This window comes from Moschus berezovskii, chromosome 4, assembly GCF_049115385.1.
Source record: "Moschus berezovskii isolate FMDL1 chromosome 4, NW_MosBer_1.0, whole genome shotgun sequence".
NCBI classification, from domain to species: domain Eukaryota; kingdom Metazoa; phylum Chordata; class Mammalia; order Artiodactyla; family Moschidae; genus Moschus; species Moschus berezovskii.
In genome coordinates this window covers 100,521,653-100,545,104 of record NC_142463.1, presented here as the reverse complement: position 1 = coordinate 100,545,104, position 23,452 = coordinate 100,521,653, and the positions used below count along the sequence as shown (strand labels likewise).

The window sequence follows — 23,452 nt, the reverse complement described above, 5'->3', positions numbered from 1 at the left end:
TCCTTCTTAAATAGCCTATCATCTCACTGCCGATATTGTTGTCCCCGTGGCAGTATTGGACCCTGGATTATTAATCTACACAGTGAGATCTGCTAAGTGTTTGACTTGTCTGAATTTATCCATAGAAAATCTTGCTGATCTTGAGGACGAGGAAGATCAAGACATCATCTCTTCTAGGTAAGTATGGAGAAACATGGGTCTGACATCAGTGGTGACCTCTGGTCATCTCACATGCAGGGGAATCGAAAAGTGCTGAACATGCCTGTTTCTTCCATTCAGACAACCACAAATTGTCCCTGTACCAAGGCTGTCTGTTTTCACCCTTTATGAGTCCCTCTCAGTTAGAGTAACTTGCAGTCAGTTGAAGCAGGGCTACTGATCAGCCACAGGATTTCTTGTACTCCTCTGTTTTCTGCTTTTTATTAAAACCTGCATGCAGTACTTATCTGCCTCTGTCACTCTGGGTTACGACCTTGGCAGGTATTTCATGGCAAGGAAATTAACTAGGAAAAAAAACTCAGGTTTTTTAAGCCTTCAAGTTGAGTAATGTACAGTGAGGTGACCCAGGTGAAATAACTAAACCTGGGCGTTCCCATATTCTTGTGTTTTCCCCTGAGTGGTTAAAGTAGGGTGAGATCCTATGGGTCTTGCACTGGTTTGGCATCAACATGTTGCTAAATATTGGCTTTTAAGGGAAGGAAATAGAACAATATTCATATTACAACAGAATATTGAAAAAATGGTTCTTGAAAGCAGAATATCTAGTCAACAACACTTCTTTCTCCAACTCTGAAAAACTGATTTTGAAGTCATATTTGTGCAAATCAAAAGTTTAAAATTAAATAGAGTCCAAAGTGTAACAAATCTTAACTTCTTAAAAGCTGTGTTCACTTGGACACAGGCTATGCAGTCAACATAGTGTGTGCAGAAAAGTCTGAACCACTGTCCCAGTCCTCTGTGTGTGCTGGGGACCATGACGTTAGCGTGTAGGGAAAATTGCGTCTCCTCTTCAACTGCTGTTTGTGTGCCCAGTGCCCAGAGAACCTGCTGTCTGTCTCCCATCCCATGTCAGCCACCCTCCACTCCACATCAGGAGGAGTTACTTCCCTCCTTAAGGGGCCCGCCCTTTTGCTTTCTGTGACCACTCTCGATGCCTGTCAGCAAAACCAGTCAGATGGCTTGGGGTGAAATCCTCTTAATCTTCTGTCATCCCTTCTCCATCTGACACAGCGTGAACTTGCAAGATGATGAAAAGAAGGTGGTGTTCCAGCAGCCCCAAGATGAATGTGTTTCAGTACCTTCAACTCTCCAGGAAGGTTCTGCCTGCAACCAGCCTTACAGTGATGGAAAATTTGCATTTGATGAAGAGAATGTGGTGTCTGCTATGGACGGAGCCTGTGGTTGCTCTCATGCTGAAGAGGATGAAATTCCAACTGGTCTCCCAGGTAGTCTTCAATATATGTTAGTCTACTCTGGGAGAATTAACCCCCTTTGAGAGACCCTGTGCTTCCATACTGAAGCCTGATTTGAACCAGACTCTAACTGCATTTACAATGAGACTTTCTGTGAACGAACTTTGCTCAGTTCCCAGTCACAGTTGTCCCTGTGGGGAACCACTCTACCGAAGGCGGTCCTGCCAGACTCACGTGTCCCTCAGCAGTTGTGGCACAGGAGGTCCCTTTCAGGCTTCCTAACTTTGAATGGACCTCTCATCTCACATGAAATGCTTGAATTTTCATTTCTGGGTAATGTCCCTGAGTTCCTACCCCTGTCCAAGGCTTTTGGCAGTCTTGTTTATATCTTTGGAGATGCCACTACTTTGGTTCACTTCTATCAACCCATAGTCTCTCTCTTTTCCTTGGACTTACCTTGTTCAAAGTCTTCTGAAACCAGAAATAAGCCACATCGTCATCTTTTGGTATGATTCTCTGAGGTAAGGCAGGGCCCTGGAACTTCCCAACCTGACGAATGGCCACTATTTTCAGCTTTGAGTTTCATTTGACTTGATGGTGTGTGGATTCCACTCCCATTTAATCTCAGTGTGTAATCACTTATCCCATTAGTCAACAGCATTTCAGATGAAAAAAGCCGGAGTAGTATAGCAGGCTGAGGATGTAGCTTAGTTGTTCCTCAGGAACTGTGAGTAAAAGGATGCATTTAGCTATTTGCACAGACTCAGGACCAGGATACTCTGCGAATGACATATCGTATCAAGGAAATTTGTCCAGTAGCTCAAGAAGGAAACCTAGTGAAGGGAATTTGTCTGATATAACTCTCCTGTTAATTTATTTACAGAAAACCGGAATGATCTCGATGACCTGAAAGGACCAGAGGTGGTTGCCTCGAGGTAATTCTGAATATCTGTGGGCTCTTTGCACAGTGATGACCTCTGCAGACCTCTGATCCAGGGAAAAACAGGAAGTGCTGAATATACTGTGTTGTCAGTTTTGCCCACCACTATTATTCTTTCTCATAGCGTTCTCTGCTTTCACTGTGGTACTTCTGTTGTTTCCCATTTCTTATTTACTTGTCAAGTTTAAAACCCAAGTCAGTTGAGCCAGGGGACCTAAGTCAGAGTGGTTTTTTCCATCAGTTTTTACCGCAGGGGTGGTTTTAGAGTGAGATGCGTATCTGCTTTCTGTTTGTGTTAGCGTGCTGGCTTGTGTGTCACAGTAGTGTCAATGCAATGTGAATGGAAGTGTGAAAGCCACTGTTCTGTGTCCCCGTGTGTGAGGCGGGACTGCACCATCAGAGGGAATTCAGTCTGTTCATCAGCCTGTTATTTGGCCAGAGCACTGAGCACCTGCTGTTCTTCCTTTCTTCTGCCCTGTCAGCCTCGCTGTGTCTCACACACAGAGATTTCTCTCTAATGGATTGGACCCTCGGCGTGCTTCACCACGCAAACATTCCATCAGAACCAGATAGGACTGCACAGTTTCTCATCATCTTGTCTTAATCGTCTGCCCTCCCTCCCCCACCAGGTTCAGCGGACAGCTGCCACAGCTGAGAGAGAACGGTGTCCCACGGGACTCTCTGGATGAATATGCTCTGACTTACTCGGTTCTTCCTAGCCTCTCAGACTCCTTCTGGCCTTATAGGAGCGCTGCTGTCTTCTCACTTGAGGGCGTGGATGTCTCTTATGCCCGGGATGTAACCAGTGAGTATTTTCTTGTGATAGAACTCCACCTGGACGCCCAGGTAGACTCTGTACGCTCTGTACTCCTCGCCTCTGGGATGCTGAGATTTGTCCTCCCTGTTGGAAGCTCTGTAGACGGTGATTTGAATCAGACTCTGTGGTAGAGTTGTTTTTTTTTTTTGTAATTAACTTAATTTTTATGGGAGGCAAATTATTTTACAATATTATATTGGTTGGTTTTGCCTACATTGACATGAATTCGCCCCGGGTTTACATAAGTTCCCCCTCCTGAACCCCCCTCCCACCTCCCTCCTCCCTTTATCCTCCGTCTGCGTCATCCCCGCATGCCAGCCCCGAGCATCCTATAACATGCATCGACCCTGAACTAGTGATTCGTTTCACATATGACAACGTACGTGTTTCAATGCCATTCTCCCAAACCATCCCACCCTCACCCTCTCCCACAGAGTCCCAAAGACTGTTCTATACATCTGTGTCTCTTTTGCTGTCTCGTATACAGGGTTATCGTTTGCATCTTTCTAAATTCCATATATATGCGTTAGTATACTGTATTGGTGTTTTTCTTTCTGGCTTACTTCACTCTGTATAATAGGCTCCAGGTTCATCCACCTCATTAGAACTGATTCAAATGTATTCTTTTTAATGGCTGAATAATACTCCATTGTGTATATGTACCAAAGCTTTCTTATCCATTCGTCTGCAGATGGACATCTAGGTTGCTTCCATGTCCTGGCTATTATAAACAGTGCTGCAATGAACATTGGAGTACATGTGTCTCTTTCAATTCTGGTTTCCTCGGTGTGTATGCCGAGGAGTGCGATTGCTGGATCATATGGCAGTTCTATTTCCAATTTTTTGAGGAATCTCCACACTGTTCTCCATAGTGGCTGTACTAGTTTGCATTCCCACCAACAGTATAAGAGGGTTCCTTTCTCTCCACATCCTCTCCAGCATTTATTGCATGTAGACTTTTGGATAGCAGCCATTCTGACAGGTGTGAAATGGTATCTCATTGTGGTTTTGATTTGCATCTCTCTGATTATGAGGGATATTGAGCATTTTTTCATGTGTTTGTTAGCCATCTGTATGTCTTCTTTGGAGAAATGTCTGTTTAGTTCTTTGGCCCATTTTTTGATTGGGTCATTTATTTTTCTGGAATTGAGCTGCAGGAGCTGCTTGTATATTTTGGAGATTAATCCTTTATCCGTTGCTTCATTTGCTATTATTTTCTCCCATTCTGAAGGCTGTCTTTTCACCTTGCTTATAGTTTCCTTTGCTGTGCAGAAGCTTTTGATTTTAATTAGGTCCCATTTGTTTATTTTTGCTTTTATTTCCAATATTCTGGGAGGTGGGTCATGGAGGATCCTGCTGTGATTTATGCCAGAGTGTTTTGCCTATGTTCTCCTCGAGGAGTTTTATAGTTTCTGGTCTTACATTTAGCTCTCTAATCCATTTTGAGTTTATTTTTGTGTATGGTGTTAGGAAGTGTTCTAGTTTCATTCTTTTAGAAGTGGCTGACCAGTTTTCCCAGCACCACTTGTTAAAGAGACTGTCTTTTCTCCATTTTATAGTCTTGCCTCCTTTGTCAAAGATGAGGTGTCCATAGGTGCATGGATTTATCTCTGGGCTTTCTATTTTGTTCCATTGATCTATATTTCTGTCTTTATGCCAGTACCATACTGTCTTGATGACTGTGGCTTTGTAGTAGAGCCTGAAGTCCGGCAGGTTAATTCCCCCAGTTCCATTTTTCTTCCTCAAGATTGCTTTGGCTATTCGAGGTTTTTCTGAATTTCCATACAAATTGTGAGATTATTTGTTCTAGTTCTGTGAAAAAGATCGTTGGTAGCTTGATAGGGATTGCATTGAATGTATAAATTACTTTGGGTAGTATACTCATTTTTACAATATTTATTCTTCCAATCCATGAGCATGGTATATTTCTCCATCTATTAGTGTCCTCTTTGATTGCTTTCAGTAGTGTTTTATAGTTTTCTATGTACAAGTCTTTTGTTTCCTTAGGTAGATATATTCCTAAGTATTTAATTCTTTTCGTTGCAACGGTGAATGGAATAGTTTCCTTAATTTCTCTTTCTTTTTTCTCATTATTAGTGTATAGGAATGCAAGGGATTTCTGTGTGTTGATTTTATATCCTGCAACGTTACTGTAATCATTGATTAGCTCTAGTAGTTTTCTGGCAGAGTCTCTAGGGTTTTCTGTGTAGAGGATCATGTCATCAGCGAACAGTGAAAGCTTTACTTCTTCTTTTCCAATTTGTATTCCTTTTATGTCTTTTTCTGCTCTGATTGCTGTGGCCAAAACTTCCAGAACTATGTTGAATAGTAGTGGTGAGAGTGGGCACCCTTGTCTTGTTCCTGACTTTAGGGGAAATGCTTTCAGTTTTTCACCATTGAGGATAATGTTTGCTGTGGGTTTGTCATATATAGCTTTTATTATGTTGAGGTATGTCCCTTCTATTCCCACTTTCTGGAGGGTTTTTATCATAAATGGATGTTGAATTTTGTCGAAGGCTTTCTCTGCATCTATTGAGATAATCATATGATTTTTATTTTTCAGTTTGTTAATGTGGTGTATTACGTTGAATGATTTGCGGATATGGAAGAATCCTTGCATTCCTGGGATAAAGCCCACTTGGTCATGATGTATGATCTTCTTAATATGTTGTTGGATTCTAATTGCTAGAATTTTGTTAAGGATTTTTGCATCTATGTTCATCAGTGGTATTGGCCTGTAGTTTTCTTTTTTTGTGGGGTCTTTACCAGGTTTTGGGATTAGGGTGATGGTGGCCTCATAGAATGAGTTTGGAAGTTTCCCTTCCTCAGCAATTTTCTGGAAGAGTTTGAGTAGAATAGGTGTTAGCTCTTCTCTAAATTTTTGGTAGAATTCGGCTGTGAAGCCATCTGGACCTAGGCTTTTGTTTGCTGGAAGATTCCTGATTACAGCCTCTAGTTCCGTGCTTGTGATGGGTCTATTCAGATTTTCTATTTCTTCCTGGTTCAGTTTTGGAAAGTTGTACTTTTCTAGGAATTTGTCCATTTCTTCCAGATTATTCATTTTATTGCCATATAATTGCTGATAGTATTCTCTAATAATCCTTTGTATTTCTGTGTTGTCAGTTGTGATCTCTCCATTTTCATTTCTAATTTTATTGATTTGGTTCTTCTCCCTTTGTTTCTTGATAAGTCTGGCTAGTGGTTTGTCAATTTTATTTACCTTCTCAAAGAACCAGCTTTTGGCTTTGTTGATTTTTGCTATGGTCTCTTTTGTTTCTTTTGCATTTATCTCTGCCCTAATTTTTACAATTTCTTTCCTTCTACTGACCCTGGGGTACTTCATTTCTTCATTTTCTAGTTGCTTTAGATGTAGAGTTAGGTTATTTAGTTGACTTTTTTCTTGTTTCTTGATGTGTGCCTGTATTGCTATGAACTTCCCCCTTGGCACTGCTTTTACAGTGTCTCAGAGGTTTTGGGTTGTTGTGTTTTCATTTTCATTCATTTCTATGCATATTTTGATTTCCCTTTTGATTTCTTCTATGATTTGTTCATTATTCAGCAGCGTGTTGTTCAGCCTCCATTGTGGTAGAGTGTTAAGTACAGACCTCAGGTGAGTCTGGGAGCTGTGCTGTCTTCTTCATTCAGGTGAAGCCTGTGGGCCAGGCCCCAAGTTCGATCATGGACGCAAGGCTGCTGTGACACACTCACTCACTTGTATGTGTGCCGGAGTCCGGAGATGACTGTATTTTTTCCTGATTCCCATGAACTGTCTCTTCTTGCCTGCATTGCTCCCATTTTCATACCCAAAGTGTCCCTTGAATTTCTGTGCCTTTCCAGAGGTGCTAACAGCCTTAACTATTTGTTACTTTCCTGGTGTCACTGCTGTCATCCCCAGTGTTTATCTCGTCTAAACTGCTCTCTTCGCAAACCAATCATTTGGACACCAGGATGCAAAGACCCCTCCCATCACCTTGCTTGTATGTTTCCATGAAGCAAAGCAGAAACCTGGCATTTTCCCACCCGATGAATGACTGAAGTTTCCGTGGAACAACTAGGATTCATGTGATTCGAGGTTTTGTTCATTCCACTCATCATTCTGATAAAGCAGTCAGCATATGGTGAGAAAAGCCTGAGTATTAGAGTATTCTGCTAGAATGCAGTTGGGCTATTCCCCAGACTCTGTGGGGAAGATGAATCTTTACCTTTTTACTCAGACTTGGAAGAGAATACTGTGGTGAGGATCTACCAGGGCAGGGAGATCTTGCCTGATGGCTCAGGAAAGCAAACCAAGGAGAATCGGAGAGACCCAACTTGAGGCTTCTGGAATATCCTTCTTAAATAGCCTATCATCTCACTGCCGATATTGTTGTCCCCGTGGCAGTATTGGACCCTGGATTATTAATCTACACAGTGAGATCTGCTAAGTGTTTGACTTGTCTGAATTTATCCATAGAAAATCTTGCTGATCTTGAGGACGAGGAAGATCAAGACATCATCTCTTCTAGGTAAGTATGGAGAAACATGGGTCTGACATCAGTGGTGACCTCTGGTCATCTCACATGCAGGGGAATCGGAAAGTGCTGAACATGCCTGTTTCTTCCATTCAGACAACCACAAATTGTCCCTGTACCAAGGTTGTCTGTTTTCACCCTTTATGAGTCCCTCTCAGTTAGAGTAACTTGCAGTCAGTTGAAGCAGGGCTACTGATCAGCCACAGGATTTCTTGTACTCCTCTGTTTTCTGCTTTTTATTAAAACCTGCATGCAGTACTTATCTGCCTCTGTCACTCTGGGTTACGACCTTGGCAGGTATTTCATGGCAAGGAAATTACCTAGGAAAAAAAAACTCATGTCATATCGCAGTATTAGAAAACTTGGTCTTGCAGACACAAGGTGTCTAGGAGTCCCTTATGCTGCCAGAGTTGGTGTTCATTTGGATGAAGCATGTAAATTTCAAAAAAAAAAAAGAACTGTATGCTGTATTTGAAATTACCCTGATGTTCTGAGGACGTGTGTGACATGACTATGTGTCCTGGGGTGGCCCATCTCCTTCCTCTTGAACTCATTTCTTCTCTGTGCTCAGAGCATCTGATGCTCACTCTCCCTCACTCGCTCTCCCTTTCCCTTTGCAAGTGACTTCAGGCCCCAGATTGGGTTGTGGCCGGGGGGTATTTTTATACATCCCTTTAAGGGGACTCCCCATTTGTTTTTTGCAACTTGTCCCTTACCCCTCCCATCAAAACCAGCTATGGCTCCAGGTTGACTGATCCCTCTTGTTTAACCATCTGCCCTCCCAACCCCACAAATCTCAGCGTGGAGCAGCTGGTGGGAGAAGAGATTGAAGTCCAGCCGGACTCACTGGATGAATGTTATCTGGCTGCTTCTACTGGCCATCATCTGGCAGGTTCCTGTCATCCTTATAGAAGTGCCTCCTTCCCAACAGAGAGTGGAGAAGTTTTCTTGAATCTCAATGTAAACGGTGAGTACTACCAGACAGGACCTAGGCTCAGGTTGATTAGAACTATGTTCTCAGTTTTAATTTTTAGAAGGCATCACGAGCCTCTGCATTCTTCTTGCTCCTGGCTGCCCTCTGTCACCTGAACTCATCTCATCAGCACAGGCTTGTGGTGTCAAATCAGACCAGAGAGGGACAGGGGAGGGATAAGGGCAGAATCTCAGCTACCACTGTCTCACCTGCAGGAAATTGTATAACAGAGCTCTTTTTATCAAGAGAAGAATCCTTATATTCGTGAAATTTTGTTGCTAATTTTATTTCTTGAGTAGTTTCTGGCAAGCTCTCTGGCGTTGCATTCATGATTGCAATCTGCTCCATATTTGTAATGCATGTTCTATTGTTCCCCAGCTCCGGCCTCTTGCCCGTGGGCTGCCTACCTCCCTCTGAAGCATTTAGATACTAGATCCTGAACATAAAATCTGCCTATGCCCTGTAATTTCCATGAAGCCAAATAACAGACTCTGTTTTTCCATCGTCTAGAAACACCCTTGTGTCTCATCCTTTGTGCAGCAACAAGGAGTCTTCCATGTGTGGGTTATAGTTTCAATGTTTTATGCAATCTCAGTGGTATAATCTCATGGAAACTATCGATAACCTGTGTATCTGATAGTGGTATGGACCTAATTTATGAGCCAGGTCCTCTTGGGTAGCAGTTCATAGGGTGTGGAGATTAAAACCTAGTATGAAATCCTTTTGGGCTATTTTTTTTTTACTTTTTCTTTAGCAGAAGCTTTTTATTGTTAGGAGTTTGATTCATAAGATCATCTTGATAAACCAGTAGAAATTCCATTATATATCAGACAGTATCTGACTTTTTTTAAAGTGATATCGGGCATATAAATTTTGTCCATCAGTCAGCTGGTGCCTTTTCACACTGGAAGCAGTTTCTTTCTTATTTCCTATTCTTCCCTGAGGATCAGAGAAGCAAAGGCTTTCTCAGAATCATAATAACTAAAAAACCTGGAAGGCAACACCTGTTTGTGTGCCGTGCTCCTTCCTAGGCGAGCTCCAAGTGCACTGTAAGCCCTTCAGCCCTCCAGACGCCCTCTCAGGTAGTGTGGTGCCTCACAGTGGAGCCCAGGGCACTGAGGCTCAGCGTGTCCCTTCACTTGCCCCAGACTCCTGGCCACCGGCAGGTGGGACATTGACCTCTCCTGGGCCTGATTCCCTGGCTCATGCTGTGGCCTCTCCTCTCAGCAGTCGGAGCATTAGTGACTGAGAGAAGACGTTGCCCACCTTTTCCTCTTTGCCCTGAACCAAATGATTTGCAACTATCTTAATCTTCAGCAGAAAGTTGCCAGAGGGCTGCAGAGAACCCCTGTGGTCCCTCACTCAGATCTGCCAGCTCCAGATGCCTCTGTGCACTCTGTCCCGAGAGCAGAGCCAGCGGCTCCTCCAGCCCCTCCAGGTGGAGCCACAGCTCCACGGGGCTCTCTCTGGAGAATCAGCCAGGGTGAGAGTTCACGCCTCTCCCCATCTCCTGCCCTCAGGTCACCTGCTGTCACGACAGGTCCAGGTAGACCTTGAATTTCGCCGTGCTGAAACCATTAAAACTGTAGAGCTCTTTCTCAGAAACACTGACAGCCGGGTGTGGGTTCCTGTGAAGAGGATGAGTGAGGCTCAGCCATGTGTCTCAGATATGTTTCTGAGATGGTTTGAGTGTGTGATTTGGCCCAGTCGTGGGAGTCCATTGTTCACAATGGGCCAGGAAAGGCCAGATCCCCACAGATGGATTGAGATGAATGAATAGAATATCTAAACTCTACAGGGATCCATCCTGTGTCCTGATTCTCATGATAACCTGAGGACAGTGTGGATAGCTGTTATGCAGCCATGTGGGTACAGGTAGTCAGGTCTACCCCATCCTCTCTGTACAAGGAGAAACCCTGCAGAAACAAAACAAACACCTGATTTTTAAATTACAACTTGATCTTCCATTGGAGGCTTTTCCCCCTACTAACAATATTGGGCAGTATTGTTGATGTTTGATACAATGTTTGGTTATTTTATATTCTGTCACTGCAAAGAATATTCAAAGCATAGGTTTAATAAAACCCATTCTCAAGAAAAGACAAAATTAGATGAGGAAATTACACAATGATAATTAAAAACAATCCTAGACATTGATTCAAAATAACATTGGAGAATAAGGGGATACATAGTTTTGACAGTTCTTTCAACCACCAAATATTGTACAAGGATTTACCCTTCAGCCCAATATGAATTATCATCAAATCTGATTAAGTGTCCTAAAATATGATGATTAACGATTAATGAACTTCGCTTGATGGAAATATGAAGGGTACACCAGACTGAGAGAAGTGCTTTTGGCAAAAGCGGTGGAAGCTCACAGAGGCTCCTGGTACAGGGCTGGGGTCAGAAAGGGGCCAGCCTGAGTCCTAGGAGGATTTGCAGAGGGAGCTGTGGGAAGTGACGTTGCAGAAGAAAGGAGGGACTAGAGACAGGAGCACTGGAAAGGCGAGTGAGGAGGTAGATTTGTGTAGCAGGGAAGGGAGGATGAATTTCCATAAACTGAGGAGCATGTGATGAAACAGGATTGAGGGTGATTAGACAGGTGACCTTTGAGAGTGTGGAGAGGACTGAATCAGAGAAAGCAGTTAGAAGGAGGTTGGATGAATCTTTGATGAGAGTCAGACACAGATGCTCTCTGGAAGACGAAGAGATGACAGATACATGAGAGACAGTTAAAGAAACAAACCTTGTGAGGGTGCGGTTGCACAAGAGGGAGGTGAGAGGAGAGCAGGCCCTGGCGGCTGTGACCTCACATGAGCCTGGCCTGGACCAGAGGAGGGTACTTCATGTCTTTGGTTAGCCCGCGTTCCGAGGATATGTACTCATTTCACAGGAGACATATGAGCAGATTTCCTTAGGAGCACCGTCCAGGCACCAGAAGAGGGACGCGTATTGAAGGAGTGTACATACATTATCTCTCTAAAGAGACACAAAGGTGTTTCCAACGGGGTCTCAGCCCTCTCCACTCGTTCTAGCTGCTATACCATCCATCCCCACTCTGCCCCATGTGGGGATAGATTTTATTCTATATATACATGTACGGGTGAGCGGAAGGGTAGACAAAATTTCAAGCAAGGAATTTCAGAAGGGTCTGGAATGTACTGTATTTTCTCAGCTCAAATTCTGGTGGTACCTGAAGCCTTCGGGCCATATACCTCTCCCTGTTCTTTTATTCCTGTGGGTAGATATCAACAACTCTTTCTCCCCCATGCCTAGAGGCTTGTCGAGAACCTTCTCTCTAGGCTACAAGACTAAGGCTAAGAACAGAATAAGAGGCTTGACCTCCTGTGTCACCCAAACCCTCTAGACTCAAGTGGGTGATCTCTCATTTCAAGAAATTGCAGCCCAGCACCTGCCTTCTCAGCGCCCCAGTCACAGCCATAAATATGACATCTTCACAATGATCTCTGCCTTTGCTGTCTGGGTTATCGGTTGGTTTCACTCTTAGGGCTAGGACAGCAGAAATGGGTGTCTGGGAGAGCTTAGCAAGAAAAAGCTTCCATTAGTCCCACTGAGCCCGCTTTACTTTCAGGTGACACCTGGGAGGACTGTCACCAGGGACCTGTGAGTTTCCTAGGGTCAGAGGTGCCAACTTCACAGGCACAGCTTCAGAAAAGCACCCACGTGACCGATTGTCTGCAGTGGCAGCTGGACCAGCATTTCGACTGTGGTGACAGCAAAGCCATGCTGGGTCTTTCCTCCACCAACTGGGGCTTTACCTCCAACCCTGATTCTGGAAACCAAGGACCACTCTTTCTAGGTAAGAAAGAAAAGGGGATTAGAAAGCTCTGGTCCATGTGCTGGTCATCACAAAGCTGTGGGTGGAGGAGGCAGAGTGCCTTCCCACGCCCGCGGTCAGCCCAGTTGAAACCGGTGACACTCTGACAGAGTGAGGTGATCAAGAGCCTGGGACTGAGGACCAGCTCAGCCTCAGGCCCTGGTTCTGCAAATTCCTCCCTGTTTACCTGAGCCGAGTTATTTATCTTCCTAGGTATTTGCCTCTCTCGTGCCTCATCCGAACTCTTGAAAGATTCTATCTCCTTTGCATATTGGTGGGAATCTTAAACAATATAATGTCCAGGGCATCTGATTCACTAAAATTTGTTTGATCCCCACTATGAATATATAATATCTAAGCATTGTGTCTTTCTGGTGCTTTAACACTTACCAAATGATTGCACAATGGTTGTTTCCTCTACGGCAGCATAAGCTCTACGGTCTCCACTTTCTCTGGACCCCATCTTCCCCTGCTTCCTCAGAGAGTAGCTTGGCCAGTATTTTCCTCTCCTTTCACCGTCTGTCGTCAAGGCAATTTACTCCCGTTGGGTGCTCTCAGTTAGCGGGTATCAGCAACATTCAATAGGAGCGTCAGTACTGGCCCTGCAACTCAGTCCCATGTTTGCTTTTCACATCCAGTTTCCTTTCCTCAGTTTCCCCTCATTTTAAAAGAACGCGCTACCCTCATTCTTGAAGTGCACCCGTCGGCTCTTTTATGACACTCCGTTTAATTCATTCTCTCCACTCATCTCCATGTCCGTCTCCTAGTTTTCATCTCCTCCGAGTCCACCTCTGCTCAAATTTCCTTAAAAGAGCTTTCAGACCCTCACATCCATTTCACCTGGGACGTGTTTAGCCTTTTCTCCTTTGCTCTCCACATCCTCCACTGGAGCCTGGCGCTGCCTGGCGCTCTTCCCTCAGGCCGTGGCCTCATCTGAGGATGAGGAGAGACCCAGGTCCTCAGGTGGCGCTGAGATGAGAAGGAGCCCCTGTGTCAGCGTGGAGAGTCTCATGGAAAGTGCTCAGGGAGGGCAGGGATGCGGAGCGGGACAAGAGCCACCAGGTCTTGTGTTTATTGTCTTCTCTTCCCTCTTGTCTCTCCTTTTCTTGTGCTTGGCCTCCCACACTCTCAGCCAAGACTGAACTCCACTGGCTCAGTCGCTCTGTTTCCTGCTCACCTTCCATGGAGACCTGAACGTAAATCCAGGCCTCACAGCAGATTTTGCAGCAAAGGGTAGTTTTAATGCCCTTTACGTTCACACCCCGTCACACTGTGACTCTCCCCGGCCCCCACCCCGTATCTCCTAGTTCCTGTCACCAAACGAGCTTCTTTCTCATTCTTCTTATTTTTCTATTTTCTTGTCCAAATTCAACTCATCAGGAAGCCAATAGAATGATCCATTCAATAGCTCAAATCCTTCATTCATTTATTCCATCACAAACACACTCACTTGTGAGGTTTCTTCCATTTTTATCATATTGTCTATGCCTTATTTAAATTATGTATAAATATCATAAGTAGCCTGTTTACATATATATGAAGTGCATATTGATGCACATTTAAAAGTTTTCTAATTTAGACTTCCCCATTTCTTTTCTCTCATGAGGTTTTCCTTCAGCTTTGACTTTGCTTCATCTCTTCCCTCCCAACAGTACAAACTGCGTCCGGTAGGAGTTTCTTGCCTTTGTCTTTTCTACCTAGGAATTTTTTGTTGTCATCCATTTTATTTTTCTTGCTCATTTATGGCATTTGGAAACATGTTTGCCCTGTGGCACACTTAACAATACTGGCAAGTACAAGGAAGACCAGTAAAAAAGAAAATAGAAAAATATCTCCATTGTCTTCACCTACCCATGGGCTTTCAGATGGCCTTTCTTGTTCCTGGACACTTTCTGTACCTGATGTCCTTCTTGGGTGAAGGAGTGAGTCTTTGTAAATCATGAATAACAATGGATCCTGTTGGCTGTGGTTTTATCTTCAGAGCCGGATGCTTCCATCAGAGTGAAGAACCCTCCCAAGCTGGAAGGTGAGGGCTCCACAGCAAGCACACATGAGCGTCCAGTCTGTAACAAGATTAAAGGCTTAAGTGTCCTGAAACAGAAGATTATCAGAAGGAAACCGCTGTTTGGCAAGTGGAGACTAGCGTGCAGATTCCCTGGCCTTCAGGCTTAGGGTCTGGAGGTAACCCCGTGTGCTCCTTCCTTGTACTCTTTGTCTGCTGTGGCTGAATCCCCCACTAACGTTTCTCTTCCTCATGTGCTCACTCAGCAGCTGACACTGCCTCTGCGTGCTCTTTCCTCTCTTTTCCATGGGGGCGGCCACCCTGCAGTGCCCTCCGTCTCAGTCTCCTGTTTAGACTGACCACTATGTTTTCCCACTGCTACCGTCCTCATATGCCCTCTGACCTTTCCTATTAGCCACAGGAAGCCCAGATCCATGGTCCTCCTCATTAGAATAGCAGTATTTAGGCCACTGAAAACATTGGCCTTACGTCACACACATTCTTGGCTTCTTCCCCTTACTTTCCCTGCCCCTGCCTCCAAGTCCACTGCCTCTTTCTTTCAGGATCACGTCTTAAGGAATCACTGGCACGTGAGTTGGCTTCTGGAGAAATGAACCTAGGACAGCCCTTACCCCTCAGCTTATCCACCCGAATAAGAAATCCCAGACTGAAGGAAAAAGCCTTGATTACTAAAATAAAATAAGAACCTGGGTCATAGGTGGGAGTCTGGACTGGCCCGAGTCATGATTCCCCTCAGCCTCTGATAGGCAGAACTTTGCTAATGTGCAGGGGGCTTCCAGGAACTCCCTGGAGCTGGCATTAGGTGGAGGACAGTAAATGGCTCCCTAAAGGGACATTGGGGAAAAGGAGATACAGAAGCCAGGATTTCAAAATACAGAGAGCATGAGATGGACAGGCACTCAGACCTCTCCAGTTTTACTCACATTATTCCTTCTCCATATTAGTAAAAGCCCAGAAAAATGAACTGAGTTGAAATCTGAGGCCAGGGCATGTAGGAGAGCATTGGACTGAATTAACTTTGGGCCACATTTATGAAGACCCAGGGAGATACACAAGATTACAAGATAATCATTGCCTCAGACAATCCAATTGAGAAGGCCAGTTATTCATAGGAGAGTAACAGAGAAAGACCAAAAGATCTTTAGGGCCAGTGGAGAGAAGTCCATATTGGACTAGAAGGAGAAAATAAAAAGAGAGATGTGAAATAGTGCAGGCCTGGTGAGTAGTTCTAAATTGTGCTACTGTAAAATGAACACAGGTTGAGTTTTGAGGTGACATGCATGCCTTATCCCAATCCAAGGAAATTCTGATTTTAAAGTTCTGGGGATGAGGTTTGGATATCAGTATCTTTCAAAGCTCTGCTAATATGCATCAAGGATTAGAAGGACTGTGGATCTGATAGGATATAAGTAACCAAAATGGCATGGCCTATGAGTGGCTGCTTCCTGAAAAAGCTGAATATCAACAAGTAAGGGAATTTGCATTCTTCTCTCAACAGAAATATTTTGTACAGCCTGGCGAAGAGGAAAAAGAAGAAAAAAGAGACATAGATAGCTAAGTTTGATACATAATCCCTCTGGATTCAGTGTCTCACAATTTTCATAGTCCAAGATACAATAAAACAAACAAACAAAATTACATAGACCCCAACGTATAAAATCGACCCTCCCCTTGCACCCAGAATAAAATTCAGTATTTCCTTTTCTACTGTTAACATGCAACTTGCAGTTAGCTATTCACTAAACATGTTCACAGCCTACTAACTGGCTCAGGACAGCAGATGCAACAAAATTTTTTTCATCGAATATAGTCTTTATGCCAAAACCCCATAATGAATGTTAGGCCTTATCCTGCCATATTTTTCCTTTTACATACCCTTTTTCAGTTCAGTTAAGTTGCTCGGTTGTGTCAAAATCTTTGCGACCCCATGGACTGCAGCACGCCGGGCTTCTCTGTTCATCACCAACTCCCAGAGCTTGCTCTCATTCATGTCCATTGAGTCGGTGATGCCATCCAACCATCTCATCCTCTTTTGTCCCCTTCTCCTCTTGCCCTCAATCTTCCCCAGCATCAGGGTCTTTTCTAAGGAGTCAGTTCTTCAGGTGGCCAAAGTATTGGAGTTTCAGCTTCAGCATCAATCCTTCCAATGAAAATTCAGGACTGATTTCCTTTCGGACGGACTGGTTGGATCTCCTTGCATCCCAAAGGACTCAAGAGTCTTCTCCAATCCCACGGTCCAAAAGCATAAATTCTTGGGCACTCAGCTTTCTTTATGGTCCAACTCTCACATCCATACATGACTACTGAAAAAACCATAACTTTGACTAGATGGACCTTTGTTGGCAAGTGACATCTCTGCTTTTTAATATGCTGTCTCAGTTTATCATAACTTTTCTTCCAAGGAGTAAGCGTCTTTTAATTTCATGGCTGCTGTCACCATCTACAGTGATTTTGGAGCCCAGAAAAATAAAGTCAGCCACTGTTTCCTCATCTATTTCCCCTGAAGTGATGGGACCGGATGCCGTGATCTTCGTTCTTTTGAATGCATAGTTTTAAGCCACCCTTTTCCATCTTCCTTCACTTTCATCAAGAGGCTCATTAGTTCCTCTTCACTTTTTGCTGTAAGGGTGGTGTCATCCACATATCTCAGATTATTGATATTTCTCTTGGCAATCTTGATTCCAGCTGTGCTTCATCCAGCCCAGCATTTTGCATCATGTACTGTGGATAAAAGTTAAAGAATCAAGGTGACAATATAAAGCCTTGACATATTCCTTTCTCAATTTGGAACCAGTCCGTGTTCCATGTCCGGTTCTAATGCTGCTTCTTGATCTACATACAGGTTTTTCATGAGGCAGGAAAGGTGGTCTGGTATTTGCATCTCTTTAAAAATTTTCCATAGTTTGTTGTGATCCACACAGTCAAAGACTTTGGCCTAGTCAAGAAAGCAGAAGTAAATGTTCTTGTGGATTTTTTTCTATACAGTAGTTTAAAATACTAGTAGAGAATCTTACTTTGAGAAGAGTTTGAGAAAAAGGTGATGAGATTTTAGTATAACTAAACTGAATGCTCTTTCACTTCAGAGTTTTATTTGTTTAGATGTCAACAATATTCCTAGAAATGTTTAAGGCAGATTCAGCATGAAATAACCTTCATAACATTTTGGTGTCCATGGGATGCAAATGGCTTGACACAAAGTTACACTCCCTGCTCTCTTTTTGTGAATTTTATTTTGAGTTTCCCCTCTTTGCATTCATCCCTGTCTCTTTGGAGCAGGATTTCCCTGGAACGCCTTACTCCTGTCCAGGAGGATGACCAAACAGCCTCTGTTAACTGTTGACTCCTCCAGATTGGAGCTTTCCTCTCCTCCTCTCCCTTCCCGCAAATATATAGGAAGGGCCTGTGGCCTGGGCTGTCAGTAACAAGTCATGTGGTTTTGGATAGTCCTTAGACCTTTGAAAACACAGCTCCTCCTCTGTAAATTATGGAAGTGGACTTGGATGCATTCTGAGGTCCCTATTGGTGCTCACATCCAGGACTCTCCAGGACCCTGCTTCTCCTGAGAAGGCAGGGATGAAGAGGTAGAAGAGGGTGTCTTTCTCAGTTGAGGATCCTCTGCTCCCATAGCTGTCTGTTTCTAAGTGTGTATGAGGGATGCTCAGCACGTCCATCCCTGAACGTGTGGGAAAGCATACAGATGAAGGGGATTCAAGAGTCAAATGACTGTTGAGGATTGAGTGGTGGGGATCCAGTTAAGACTCTGAAGCAGCTCTGAGCTGAGATATCACCAAGCACAGGTGGGGTGAGGACAGGGTTCCTGAGATGCTGCACCACAGGCTAGATGAAAGTTTAAGGAGGTATTCCTTCTCAAGCATGGATCTCACTTTCCTCTCCAGCCAGCCTGTGGCTCTCCCTTCAGCTCGTCCTGTCAACAGGAGCTCTGTCTGCCCCTGGCCCCAGTCACCATGTGGCCATCCCTTCAGGCTCAGCAGGGCCTAACGAAGACTCACGTTTCTTCTCTCTCTCTCTCTTTCACAGATATCAATTACTTTAGGAACTAAGAAAAGATATTGTCGATTTGAGAAACCACACTATAAAATTACCTTTTCCATTTGATGAAAAAGAATCTACAACAGCAACTCGATTTCAACCTCAGCAACACTGGAGGGATCCTTTCCTGAGAATGAACATCCCAACCAACAACCACTGTCCACACTCCAAGGGACAGAATTGATGCGAGTAATCCCAGTCCTCGGCCTCCGAATGTAATCCTCAGTAAGGTGATCAATGCTTTGATGGACACACAGTTTGGAAAGACCTTAATACTGATCCTCTAAATAGTCATCCTCCACACACCAGCATGGAAACAATTGGAAGAAGACAACATATCAACCCGGTCATTCTTTGCCACCAGATGGACTGTGCTCAAAGCAGACAGCATTTACTGTGCATTGTTCTTGCTGAAAGTGTTTATCCTGTGTTTAATACTGAGGTAGATATCAGATAACTGCCGAATTTAGACCTTTGAACTAGACAACTGGCCTTTCTTCAAACGGTCGATGTTTGCACCAAAAAGACAACAAAAAGGAGAAGAGAAGTTTTAGGTCCCAAAGGACTAAAAAGATCGTGTTGCTTTATCTCTTTAGTCCTTCGGAACCTCAAACATCTCCTCACCTTCTTGTAGTTGTCTTTGACGGTCGTGACATTGACTTCTTTGCAGAGGACAGGTCAGTTGTCTACTGAAAGGTCTCCATTTTGCAGCTGTCTGATCACTGCCTCATGATTAAATTCCGGTGAACCCTTTTTGCCAAGAACACCATCTAGTGCATGCTGTGTGCTTCCGAGTGCAGCCTGTTTGGAGGCTGAGTGTCCACTTTACCTGTCCCCACTATTATTATTTCAGCTTTGAACACTGTTATGCAGAGGCTCATAAGATCTGTTCTTGAAAAGACAGGCTTTTGTGTGTGTAATGAGCAATTTGATTAGTGGTATTTGAGGGTGTATCAATACTGTATTCTATGGTGCTCTTTCTGTAAAAATTTTACCACCCTTTATTGATCCCTGATGTGTGTCAATTATCATATCTGTGGTATTGCCAGCTTTGTGCTGTGGAAAAGACAATCCCTACTCCTAACATAGAATTAAAAATATTTTTGTGTTTCACTGCAGACTCGTGCTTTTTTAAAATTCAGTGTTATAATCCATGATTTTCTTGCATTTATTTTTAATTGGAGGATAACTGTTTTCCAGTGTAGTGCTGGTTTCTGCCACACCATAGTGGGAATCAAACATAGGTATAACTATGTCCCCTCCTTCTTGAATCTCCTTCCCACCCCTCCCCCATCCACAATCCATTATTAACATGATTTTTTATAACATAAATACTCTTGTTTCTCATGTGCCGTGCTGTGCTTAGTTGCCAGTTGTGTCCGACTCTTTGCAACCCCATGGACTGCAGCCCACCAGGCTCCTGTGTCCATGGGGATTCTCCAGGCAAGAATACTGGAGTGGGTTGCCATGCTCTACTTCAGGGGATCTTTCCAACCCAGGGATGGAACCCAGGTGTCACCATTGCAGGCGGATTCCACCAGGGAAGCCCAAGTGGGTATCTGATCCCTTCTCCAGGGAATCCTACAAAACCAGAAATTGATCCGGGATCTCCTGAATCACAGGCAGATTCTTCACCAGCGGAGCTACCAGGGAAGCCCCTTTGTTTCTCCTGTTCAGTTTGTATCTTAAACTCCTCTCACGTCTTTTCATCTATGTTTCCCATTTGTAGTAGATAGTATCTTCTGGGTTTCTTTCTGTTATTTTATTTTCTTTGTGTATGCATATTTGTGTCTGTGTCTTTTGCTGGGTATTTTGGAAGGCCTGAATAGCTAGTTAGTGCACTAAAAGTTTTGACACGTTAGTCGTTTCGTTAGTCCTTTAGTATTTTGTCACATTTCTAATATTTGAAGCATATGTTTCAAATGTTATCTATCAACTTCAGCTTTACACTACTGTGATGCTGGAGGACATTATTCTGCTTTTTCTTCTGTCTTTCAGTTCAGTTCAGTCACTCAGTCGTGTCCTTTACCTACCTTATAGTATTATTACCTTATTGTATTATTTCAACCCAATCAAGTGTATACCCTTTATATACTATATTTTTCCTACCTTTTTTTTGTTAATGTGCTAATTGGTAGGGTAGAGGTAGGAGCTGGAGCAGGGGCCCACTGGGTCCTTTCGACCCCCTGGTGGCACAGGATGGCTGTCCCATTCTGGGAGTACTAGCAGCCTCCCTGCAGAAGTTTGAGGGTATTCCTAGGCTGCCTCCAGAGCAGGGCCCACGACACAGTGGTTTAAATCTACAATCCCATATATTCAGTGATGACCAGAAGTACATAACTCATAGTTTCCTGTCAATTCTTGATGATCAGAGTTCGTCTTTAAAGATTTCTCATGATGGACTGAGGACTCCTTAAGTTTGATATATTTAATCTTGTTTTCTGTTGCTTTGATACAGTACAGACACCTTGGCTAAATATAAAGAACTTGTCCACAATGAGTTCTGTTGATTTTTTTAAAAAAAAATAATGTCTTACTTTGTATGTTCTGCTGAGATGTAGAATGTAAATTGATTTTTCTTCACTGAGGCAAAGGGTGGCCTGGAGCTTCAGGACATTTTTTCTTTTTTAAAATAAGGCTTTCGGCTCAACTTGAATAGGTCTTAGAGCTGACCATTCCAGGTCTACTTCCCCTAGGTCTCTATGACTTTCTGATCCTTTCTCACTATCTTTTGTTCATTTCTATTCTGTTTGATGCTTTCATTTTTAATGTAGTGTCCCTTATAAGTTTGGGTAAATATGTTCTCTATGTACCTTGTCATTTAGCATTTTCTTTTCCAGAGAATTTTCTTTACCCTCAATTTTTTGTTTATCTGTCAATTCTAATTTCTCATTTCTTCTTTCCTGTCTACTTCTATCTCGTGTTGTGTATTTCTTATGTAAAATATTGGTTTTTTCCATGTGTATGTATCTACAAATTGTTCAGAACAATTCAAAATATGGATGCCATTTTACATTCCCCAATGTTTTTTGATTGATTCTGAGGCAATCTTTTCATTTGCTGCAATTGTTGACTCTCAATTTACACTTTTTTCTTCTGTCACCTTGGAGGAAATGTTGGCTATATAGTTTTCATTTTCACATGACTAGGTTTACCTGAATGAGGGTCCGTTGTTCCAGGTCAGAAGGGATTAGTGCTTTGAGTGGCTTAGTTGATTTCTTTATTCTAGGTCTGTTTTGTGCAATTACTCTAGCCGAGCTAAGACTTGGGAGAAAGGCATGGTGTGTCTCTTGAGTTGGGGATTCTCTTTCTTCCAATAGGACCTTTAATTTCTGCCAGTTGCACCATTCTTTTTCATCACCACAAGTGTCCAAAGGATGCTCCCTTCAGCTGGGTCTCAGCTGATCCCAGTAACTGTGCCTCCTCAAGATTGTCCCCCTCGGTGCTCTGCACTGATCCCCTTCCTGTCAATTCCCCAGTCACCAGAGCTAGAGCCAGCCATGTCTCAGACATCCTCTGAGTTTATCCACACGCTCTTTCCGTGAGTTATTCTACCTGAGTTCTGTCTGGAGTACTCCCTCCCTGCTGTGCGCTCCTCTATATGCAGGGCCTTTGTTGATCCCTCTGCTGCCGTGTGGCTCCCAGACCTAGCTGAATACAAACCAAGTCACGTCCACAGTGTTCTCGGGTCCCTGGTTGTTTGGGTTTTGAATGGTGTCCTTGACTCTCTCTGTTCTCCTAGCCCTCAGAATTGTATGAGAGGTTCAGCTGCTCTTATTCTAGGTGGACCTGTGTTCTCCTATCATTCTTTTTCAAATCCGAGATTTCAATAGTACACAAAAGTAGACAGAACACTCCCATCTTGTCAGGCATGGTCTACAATTACCAGCTTATGGTTGAACTTGTCTTACTACAATCCATGCACTTACCTTTTCCTATTTTTTTTAAATGAAATCTCAGACATCATGTTTCATTTCTAATTATGTCAGCATGTTTCCCCTCAATGAGAACTCTTTTTGAAAGTATTATCATCACAGCATTATAATCATAAATTAATTCAAAATGTTTAATATCATAAAAGACTATTCAAATTTTCCATTTTTAAAAATGCAGCATTTTTTTCAGCTTATTTGCACACATAGGGTTTTTTTTTAATTAACTGACTGATTGATGGCTGCCCTGGGCCTTCGCAGCTTCGCACGGGGCTTCTCCAGTTGTGGAGACCGGGAGCTCCTCTCCTGTGGTTTGCTGGTTTCTCGGCGTCAGTAGTTGCTGCCCATGCACTCAGTGGTTGCGGCTTGTGGGCTTAGTTGCCCCTCAGCATGTGGGACCTTCCTGGACCAGGGATCAAACCTGTGTCCTCTGCATTGCTAGGCAAATTCCTAACCAGGAAAGCCCCCTCCCCCTCCGCCATTATCGTTTCTAAGTTAGTATTCTCTTTTGGATCCAAATAGAATCCACGAACTGTAATCACTAAGGTAATGCATTTAAGTCTCTTACATGTATCAGTTCAGTTCAGTTCAGTCGCTCAGTCGTGTCCGACTCTTTGTGACCCCATGAATCACAGCACGCCAGGCCTCCCTGTCCAGCACCATCTCCCAGAGTTCACTCAAACTCATGTCCATAGAGTCGGTGATGCCATCCAGCCATCCCATTCTCTGTCCCCTTCTCCCGCCCCAATCCCTCCCAGCATCAGAGTCTTTTCCAGTGAGTCAACTCGTCGCATGAGGTAGACAAAGTATTGGAGTTTCAGCTTTAGCATCAGTCCTTCCAATGAACACCCAGGATTGATCTCCTTTAGAATGGACTGGTTGGATCTCCTTGCAGTCCAAGGGACTCTCAAAAGCCTTCTCCAGCACCACAGTTCAAAAGCATCCATTCTTTG

General features: G+C 43.6%; 1 protein-coding gene across 2 annotated transcripts in view; it reads left to right on the top strand.

Moving 5' to 3' along the window:
- The window catches only part of LOC148778114 (NBPF family member NBPF4-like), a 118,914-nt gene extending 99,268 nt beyond the window's left edge, over nt 1–19,646 (top strand). Inside the window, exons 6-14 of one of the 2 annotated variants that reach the window (XM_088835655.1) lie at nt 126–177; nt 1,231–1,445; nt 2,296–2,347; nt 2,982–3,157; nt 7,623–7,674; nt 8,481–8,647; nt 12,249–12,476; nt 14,476–14,675; nt 18,556–19,646. In XM_088835655.1, the coding sequence (XP_088691781.1) occupies nt 126–177; nt 1,231–1,445; nt 2,296–2,347; nt 2,982–3,157; nt 7,623–7,674; nt 8,481–8,647; nt 12,249–12,476; nt 14,476–14,666 (1,133 nt within the window). In that variant the 3' untranslated portion in view covers nt 14,667–14,675; nt 18,556–19,646. The remainder of the gene's footprint in view (nt 1–125; nt 178–1,230; nt 1,446–2,295; nt 2,348–2,981; nt 3,158–7,622; nt 7,675–8,480; nt 8,648–12,248; nt 12,477–14,475; nt 14,676–18,555) is intronic. The other variant, XM_088835657.1, reaches the window with a different exon arrangement.
- The last annotated feature ends 3,806 nt before the right edge of the window (nt 19,647–23,452 follow it).